The following is a 9,814-nucleotide window of genomic DNA, read 5'->3' on the forward strand; positions in this document are numbered from 1 at the left end:
TTGTCCTTTTTTTTCTTTTAAAAAAAAACTCATCTGACCATAAAACATTGCTTCAGAAGCCTTTTTCTTTGTCCATGTGGGTCGTTGCAATCAATACTTCATGTATGAGGGAAAATTCACTTCGTAATAGACAGTCACATTTGTGTTGCAACAATTTCCATTTCTTTGTAGATGTTTTTGCCTTGATGACTCCTTATTTGCACCCGCCTATATATTATGACTATCTGAACCAGTTTCCTCTCTGTTCAGAGTGAAAGTTTGGGTCTTTATTCATACATGTTCAAAGCAATTAAATCTGCTAAAAATCTAAAAATGACTCCAAACTTGTGCAAATCATTGATTCATATTTTCAAATTTGCGCTGAGCCTTTTTACTCTCTTCATTTCACTGTGCTTTGGTCAGTCTGATGAGTGCTGGTTAAACTGTTTCCTTGCAGAGAGAAGCTGCCGGCTGCAGCGAGTTGCGATCACTAATAGGCTTTGGCAAGTTAGAAGGATATTTTGGAACTTTCAGCAACACTGAATTAATAGTCTGAGTTGGTGATGTGGACATCTTTGAGACTGCTCACTGACATTACAGATAACCAAAGATGATATCAAACCTGTGCATCAAACTCTGTTTCTATTTTGTTTTGAAAACGAATGGTGTATGATGTAAAATATTTTGCTTCAACAGAATACCAGTTAAAAAAAACCCTGAAAGCCCATTTTTTGTCAGGTTGAATGTTTGAAAACTTTTCGTCAGAACTGATCTTATCTAAAGTAAGAATGAACTTCTTTGAGCAAAAAAGATGGTTAATTACTTAGTGATAATCAAGATCAAAACCAAGCAAATAGAAACAGCAATTTTGCTATATTTATACAAAAGAACTGAACCAAAAAGGGAGTTATTATCTATTTTGCTGGATCAGAAATGAAAAAAGCTCCATAATGATGAAAAAAAACATCTCTATTAAATCATTCATTTTGCATACCACTTAGTCCAATTCAGTTATCCCAGCAATTAGCAGGTGAGAGGCAGGGTAGACCCTGGATGGACCCATCATAGACATATGCTATAACTATCATGCATAGCAGTAATTAGTAATTACACACCCAGCTCTGTTTTCATCATTCTGATTTATCTGATCACACTTTGTTAACAACAAGAAAATACAGATAAATTACAAATGTATTCTGTAGACTTGCTAAGTATATTAGTTTAACATGCCCAGAATCATCTCCCAATCCAGTAAAGACCAAAGCTTCCCAGCATAAATCTGCAGATAAACTCATACTTTCTGACTTCACAGAGAAAAGGAGATCACACCACGTCACACATCACACCACACCGAATGACACATTTAGTTCTCCAAGACGGATTTATGCACCTTAATTCGGTCCCGTTAAAAGAAGGGCTTGTGCTGTCCAATGACATTAGCAGCTGGTTCTGAGAGCTCTAGGATTGGTGGGCATGGTAATACAACATTTCCCAGGTTGCACCTCCCACATGGGGTGACTAAAGACTTAGTTTGATCCTGATTAGCTTTGCAGCAGGTGGGCGCAAGATGTTAGAAGAGGCGAGCACCCAAACAAATGCATGGATATAGACCTGCTTCTGTGAGTATTTTCTGAAAATATTGCTGAATATTTGCATTTTGCACTTTTAACATGTTTTACAGTTTTGTAATTTGCAGTGGTTGCAACTGGTCGTTGTTGTTTAGTAAATCAAAACAACAATGAAAACATTTTGTTTTGATCCACAGATTCACTGTATTTCACATATTTATCCCTTACTTGTTGTCAGTGTGACTTTGCTCTGTCATGTTGTACATCCACGGTATTTATAACAAAGATAGTTACAAAATGATTGATTTCCTTTCTTGATAACCATAAATTAGTTGTCTGCTGGTGTAATGTGGGTTTACAGTTTAGGTAAGGATGTTTTAAAGCTTTTATTGATCATTCTATAAATGATAAATGAGAAGGACGTGGGAAAAAAAAGAAAATAGTTTTACTATTTTACCTGTCAACATTGGGCTTGATTGTAATGTTTACTTTTGTATTCATACTTTTGCTCTTTTTTATATCAGCAAATATGTATTTCCATGTTGATTCTTGATCTTTCAATATACTTTGAAGCATATTATATATAGAAAAAGAAAACCCAAAATATATAGGATTTTTAAAAATGGCTTCACAACATTGGACTATAAGTTTTTCCACACTGACATTATGAATACTCGCGCACAATATTCATGGTGTCAAATAAACTTTACATAAGGTACTGCAGACATTATGTAATTAGTTTATATTCAAATAGTTCATTAAAAATTACTACAAGCAAAACAAATATGGGTCAGCTTGTTAACAACTCTAGAAGTGGGCCGTTCTAAACTGGCTTTAGCAGATTATGCCGCCTGAACAGATGCACCGCTCAATAGACTGTTAGATCTGCCAGGGTGTTTTTAGTACACTGCAGACCCGACTTACTCAGACACACCTTCTGCTCCTTGTGTATTCAATGGCTCAGGTACAGTACACACAGTTCCTATGACATGGTGGAAAGCCGGACATGAGACAGACACAAAGCATCTTTACATTGAACCCAACTATGACCTCCCCAGTTACTCAACCAGCCAGCTGTATCAGTGTGTTTGAGTCATTACCATCTGTCTGCAGGTATCAGTTCCAGAGAAGATGGTGGCCACTGTGCACACCTTATTCACCACAAGTCAACATGTTCAACCTAATGAGCAACTGCTGCACCTGGGTCTCCAAAATACAGGAGCCAATAAGGTACAAATTATGATGTTTTGCTTTAATCAGAGTGAACTTCATGATCAGTCTCTTTCTACAGCGACCACAACAAAAACCTTAACACAGGGGTGTCAAACTGCAGTCCTGGAGGGCTGATATCCTGAAGGTTTTTTTTGTCTCCATGCTCCAACACACGCCTGACCGACACTCAAAAAGGTTGACAAGAAGCTGCTGGATCCATTGATTTGAATCAGCCGTGTTAGTGTAGGGAAACAACAAAAACCTGCCGGATTCTGGCCCTCAAGGACTGGGTTCTGACACCCCTGCCTTAACAGGATTAATACACAATTTTTTTTTTTTTTGTAAAATTCCAAATTTGATGTTTATCAAAAGAAATAGGCTAAATGTGTTAGATTCTGACCACACATGCTGTAATGTGACTGAAAACTTGATCAACGAGATGTTCATATATCCCCACAAAATAAATTCAGTATTTTATTAAAACTGCAATATCAAAACAATGAACAACACCAAAAAGCATAAACATACCTGCACAAGGAAGAAATGAGCTGACCAATGCTACAGTGCATTAAGTTGTGCTACCTTTTTGTAAATATAAATAAGAAAAAAAAATTCATGAAGTTGAGCATTCAAGTTTTTTGTTTACTTTTGTTTTTTTTTTGTACATTTTTGTGTTACATTGAACCCAAATGTCAAAATGTCAGTGATGTAAAACCACCTTCCAACTCTGTCGTCTGCAACCACCATTAAAAAACCATTACCTGCCAAGAAAGGTCGGATGTTACTTCTCTATTATGCAACAGCTCTCTGGTGACAGCTCTGGTTGCACAAAAAGGCAGATCGCAGTCTCTGTGAAAAAGACTTTTTTCTAAATGTTTTGACTGTTTTCCTAATGACTTTACAAGATTAAAAAGCATTTAATTTATTGACCCCATTTATGGCTAAATAAACATCAAAGGAGGGTGTGCTAAAGGCTGAGTTAACTTGTGTCTGACAAATTCCCAATATTTGTTAAATGTTCCTCACTTTCAGAGCACTTTTATTTAAATCAGTGCTTCTCATTTACACATTCACGCACACAGTTGCCATGTAACACAAATTAAATATTAAGCCACACTTCTCATGACTGCAAAACAACCGTGTCTTAAATGCAAAACATTTGTCTAAATACTGATGACGCTGCTGACAAACTTATTCCCTGAAATCAAAATGCTCCAGTGTGCACAAAAGAACAGAACAAGTTGTTTTGGGTGACACAAATTCTGCACTTATTGATAAAAACTACAACAGAAAGTTCAAACAATGCTTTGTATCCCTTCTTCAAACATAATGAAATATGTGTTTGTCTGCAGGAAAGTGACCATTCTTGTAGTTGGTCTTGACAAAGCAGGAAAAACCTCCTCCATCAGAGGGATGTTAAGAGGTAAAACATTAATCACATCAATGAGTTGAAAAGTCTGATCAGAAATCCAACAAGTAATCCACCTGTGATTTCCCGCTCCAGCCCCTCACTGTGTCGATGCAGGTCCCACCTACGGCTGCATTAGACATGAGCTGAGAATTGAAAACTACTTGGTCACGTTGATGGATGTTGGAGGATCAGCAGAGTCTCGGGGATCCTGGAGGGAGCTCTGCAGGGAGGCCCACGGCATCATCTTTGTGGTGGACTCCAGTGACCGGCCGAGGATGAAGGAAGTCAGGGAGGTTCTTGCAGACCTGCTGAAACAACCGAGGGTGGCAGGAAAACCCATATTAGTGTAATGACGTCCATCTTTTTTTTTTTTTTAAACATGAATCTTTCATTATGTTTAACATTATGAGAAATACTGCTCCCTAGTGGTCAATAAGCAAAAATATTTCTAATATCAAAACTGGGATTTGCTTTCAGATTGGCAAACAAACAGGATAAAATGAACGCTTTGGTGGGAAATGAGTTGATTGAGATTCTGTCTCTGGAGAAGCTGGTCAACCAGAGCCGCTCTCTGTGCCATATTGTGAGTACTGGTTCAAATTCCTCACTGACGCCTGATCAGGTGCACGTAGATGCTGCAACAAAATATTCCACAACGGTTAAAAACAAGAACCAAAAATGTAAATACACTGTGTTTTCTTTTTTTGATCAGGAGCCTTGTTCAGCCTTAATGGACCTGCGACGCTGGTCAGACAGAAAGACACTGCGAGGCGTTCGATGGTTGCTGCGTGCTGTTTGTTTGGATTATCCAGAGCTTTGTGCTCGTGTTGCCCAGGACAGCAGGAGGCCCTTGGAGCCGAGAGAAAGGGAGAGGAATGGCAAAACCGAGAAAGGACGCAGAAAAACCAAAGTGGAACGGTGAGAAAGACTTTCACATTCTTCAGATGCACAAGACAGCATCAACTGCAAAAAAAACCCAGATGACCTCATTTTAACTTGGCACCGAATGACTGTGTCACATATCCTCTCACCTCAGAATAAGATCCAGCAAATCGGATCTTCGCCAGGTTCATCGGCCTCGAGAGAAGGAGAAGAAGGCCAGGAGTGAAGGAAAGCTGCAACCCATTCGGAACATTCTGCAAAAGGTCAGGGAAACCACCGTTTTTTTAATTGGAAAAACAAATTGACCACTGCAAATAAAAACAAAATTTACTTGGGTTTTACACCTATACAGATTTTCTCTTGAACAGATATTACAGTTTATTACTGTGTTATTGTTGAGGTTGTAGCTGGCAAAGGATCTAAACTGGAACCAGTCACCAGAAGCCAAAAACCTCACATATATGTCACATGTATGTCAGATGCACCATCTGACAGCGCAAAAACAAAAATACAAACACATTTTCTTGATTTATGTCAAATTTGTTACAAATTGTATAAATGTATAAAACTGCTATGATGTGTTGATATTTTATGCTGTCTGATATCAAATTTCTATGTGTTCATGTTTCAGCTTAAATTTTGTAATACATATCCTTCTTCCTTCCATCAACTGTCTGCTTAAATGGGAAACATATCCAGTCAAGAAGAGCCTACTTTATTGCACGATTCATAACTTCAAATGTCTTTTTTTGTGTTAAAAAATATTGTGTAAAGCTAAAAATAAATACAGCTTTCAAACACAGAAGAGCCATAAAACAGGCCACATATAGCATTTGAGAGGCGGGCAGTAGATAACTCCAGCCCTATGTTCTTAAAAAAAACAAACTACAGAGCAATTAATCAGTTATCCGAGTTAATAATAACTAACTGATTACAAATACAAACCACTGGTATATCAATAATTGCTTACAAATCTGTTTGTAGGAGGCCACACTCAAAAAGAAGCTTAGGACAAAACAGAAGAAGAAGCAAGTTAAGGTCAAGGGAGGTGAAGAAGAAGGTGAAGAAGAAGTCCCTGAACAGGAAGAGGAAGAGGAAGGTAATGAAGGAGAGCAAGACAACTCTGGTCACAGAGACAAAGCCAACAGTGCCCTGATTCCTCCAAAGAAAGGCAAACTCAAACCCAAGAGAAAGGTGAAGGAAGAGACGCTGGGAATGCCAGGATCCCTTGAAAATGATGAGACACCGCTGAAAGGTTGTCATCACTTAATTACAGGCTGCAACTTTTAGTGTTTGTAGATTAAAAAAAAATCTAACCCATGTTTTATTGTTCTGTCTAGCTAAAGGAGAAAAGAGGAAGAAGAAGAAGATTGTGAAAGTAAAGAGAAAAAACAAGATCAACACAGAAGGAATGCCAGAAGCTTACTCACAACCTGTGGATCTTTCAGCAACCTTTGGTGAGCCTAATCCACTTCTTCCATCCACCAGTCCAATACAATAACAGTTTGGACTCTGAAATTATGAAATCTCAGTTTTAATTTAAAAAGATCACCCTGTCTCCTAATAGATCTTTACCGAAAAGCCATACTGGCTCTGAAGGAACGTCAGGATCAGAGACAGGGAGAGTGAACCTTGCTTGTGTCCTGCCACCTGTGTGAGGATGTGATCCACAGCAGTAGAACACAACACACGGCATCATCTAAGGAAAAACTATGCTATTCCTGTTTTATTATTTACGGTGTAGACTGTCTATCTGATCCCTGAGCCTTTGGAGAGAAGCTGCAGATTCCAATGTGCAGTGAAGGGACAGTCTTAATAAATCCTGTAGTAATAAACGTAACAGAAATAACAACATCTGAGTTGAACATGGACAGGTGTACTTGGCCAAAGAAGTTAAAAGGGGATTTTGTTTGTGGAAAAAAATGCCACGGTAAATGTAAGGGAAACATTATTTCTGAACTTGATCCTTTTTTATGATCCTTTTCCTGCAGTGAATAGAGATCTATGAAAAGTATGAAACATTGCTGAGATGATTGTCAGATTTGTGTGTAAATAATAAACATTTTGTCTCTATAAACAGTTGTCCTATTCATGATTAATTACTTCTGGAGTAAATATAGTATATACATTTCCTGGTTAAAAGGCACCAGGTGAATGGGTGTGTGTGTGTGTGTGTGTGTGTGTGTGTGTGTGTGTGTGTGTGTGTGTGTGTGTGTGTGTGTGTGTGTTTATCCAGCTCTCTTGTCAGGGAAACATCCATCTAGATTATGTGATTTCAGCAGATAGAAGCAGGTAATTTGCCTGGTGGCAGAAATGGAACAATGAAGACAAAAACAAAAAGATCTGTTAAGTATTTTGAAGTGGAGTTAAACGGATGCCAAGGATGGCAGTTATATAATTTGCATAGAAATTACTTCAAATTGCAAGGTCAGCTGTGTTTGGTTGCCAAAGGATGCTCGTCCTTTGAAGCCAAAGTTCTTCCAGATGTAGCATATTGATATATGGCCTTGATTTTATGTTTGAAATTCCACCAAACCTTATTAAAGTAGAAAATCTTCACTTTATGTTCAGAATATGTTCAGTAGTTTGCGAAAACTCTAATTAGTACTGTCCTTTTAAGGTGCCACTGTTTATTACATCAGCATTGTGCCATTCTTGTCCTGCACTGCAGTGCATAGACATGTATATCACATTTGGCTGCAGTGCTGCATTTAATGATGTGATCTGTGAATTTGCAGCCATTCCTTTACTCGACTGACCAATCACAGTGCTAACGGCACACAACACACTAACACAGGTGATTGTTCATCTCTACTGTATAGTTAGTAGCGTTTGAATATAATAATGATGGATTAGATTTATATATCACTTTATATTGTGTCCATTATTCATTCACTCTTGATTAATACTTGGTGATGGTAAGCTACATGTGTTGCCATAGTTACCCTGGGGTAGACCAACGGAAACATGGCAGCCAATCCATGCCACACCCTCTCCAACCACCACCACACAGTGATCCACCAGCAAAGCAAAGACACTTGAGGGACAGAAGGTTAAATTTGGTAGCAGCCAAAGGATACAACAACAGATTGCTGGCAGGAGTAGAATTCGAACAGTCAACCTTCGATCAATGGTCAACCATCAACCACCTGGGCCACCCCTGCCTATATTGGTTTATAGTGTGGTAGATATGGAAAGAAAACTGACTCAATATTATTCTGTATGTGTATGTGTGTGTGATAGTCTACCTGTATGGTTTGCAAAAGGCCTTTTTGAACATGGAACTGTTAGAGTTGTGAGATTTATAGGATGAAGGTAAAAGATTTGTTTTTACATATCAATGTTTGTGCATTTTTGGAATTTGTGCTTGTGTAAATGTGTGTGTGTGTGTGTGTGTGTGTGTGTGTGTAATTTATCTGTGCATTTGAACATGTATTTGCAAGTACCCAAACTTATCCACAAAAAGGTTTATATGGTATTCATTGTGCTTTATATTGATAAATGTAATGTTTCTTTTTAAATGAAAAGTTGTGGGATCATTTTGTACATGTATTGTGATAACTGCTGGTTGTCAGTGATTGGATCCATAGCCCTCATTTGCTCTGTGCATGTCATATCTGTCCAAGACTGAGAGAGACAGACCTCCAAGACTCATATTAGAGTATGAGTATATAGACTTGATCCAACCCAAACCCAACGCATGACAACTGACTAATATAAACAATACAAACATGTCTCTGGCAAAAAAACTAACGACCTGATAGTGAATAGGTGAATAGGTGAAACAAGTGAATATGGATACGCTGAAATGAACTAACAAGGAGCAGGTGAAGCAAATTAGAAAACAAAACCAGTTGTGATGATAAGCGGGAAGTGAACAGAACACAGAAGGGCTAAACCTACAAAATAAATCAGGACACCAGACAGGAAAATGAAAACCAAAAAGACAGGACACAAACTAAGAAAAAAAAAACCCAACAGATGTGAGATTTATATTTGGTAAAGTCAGCAATTCACTCTACTGACCATATGTGTTGTATATGTTATCCTTTGATCAGCAAGTGTATTTCTATTTCTTTTTATTGAAGTATCTTTTTGTTTTTAACTTAACATGTACATCAGCAGTCACATGGGGATGAAAGACCCAAACAAAAACAACAAAGCCATCCAGGTTAAATGTCATATTACACATAAAAATCACAAAAGCTGTGAGGCTGGTTACTTACCAGGTACATCAGCTGTTCCAGCAGATGCCAGGGAGACAGAAAGCACAGTAATGGGGGCGAGACGCTGTGCTCCACAGATCATGGAGATTAACTTGACTAAACTGCAATAAATAAATAAAAAAAGTAATGTTTGATGTGTTATTATACTTTAAAAATATGAAAACTCTTATTCCTGTGCGAATTTTTTGCAATGAGAATATAACTCTGCCAGCGGAACGAGTGAAAATTACTTGAAATTTGTTTAAATTCTGAATTAGCCAAAAACAAGTCCCTTGTTTTATGATTATGTCTTATCTATAGTAAACGCTAATGAGATAATTTGCCAATTTGTTGAATTTACAGGGTGGCAGCAGTAGCAGCAGACTTCAACACGGCTCTGTCCCTCCTCCAGGATGCGGCGGTTCAAACTGATACCGTGACGCCATTTTTGTGGTTGATCCAGTAGTCCATCCCCCTGGTGCATCCTCACCGGGAAACAGTCCGATTTTCATTCACTTCAGTCGGGAAGCGGCAGGCTGTGTTCTCGGTGGTGAAAG

At 38.2% G+C, this 9,814-nt stretch overlaps 1 protein-coding gene across 1 annotated transcript; it reads left to right on the top strand.

The window, feature by feature from the left end:
* Positions 1–1,578: 1,578 nt before the first annotated feature.
* arl13a (ADP-ribosylation factor-like 13A) lies at positions 1,579–6,681 on the top strand (the record flags this gene model as incomplete). Its single annotated transcript, XM_079250078.1, has 10 exons — positions 1,579–1,598; positions 2,661–2,777; positions 4,112–4,182; positions 4,264–4,516; positions 4,648–4,753; positions 4,883–5,088; positions 5,207–5,315; positions 6,037–6,307; positions 6,393–6,509; positions 6,620–6,681. 10 exons carry the CDS (start codon positions 1,579–1,581, stop codon positions 6,679–6,681), a joined length of 1,332 nt encoding a protein of 443 aa, XP_079106204.1.
* Between the last annotated feature and the right edge of the window lie 3,133 nt (positions 6,682–9,814).

The sequence above is a fragment of the Telmatherina bonti genome (genome assembly GCF_933228915.1).
Source record: "Telmatherina bonti genome assembly, chromosome: 12".
Lineage (NCBI taxonomy): Eukaryota > Metazoa > Chordata > Actinopteri > Atheriniformes > Telmatherinidae > Telmatherina > Telmatherina bonti.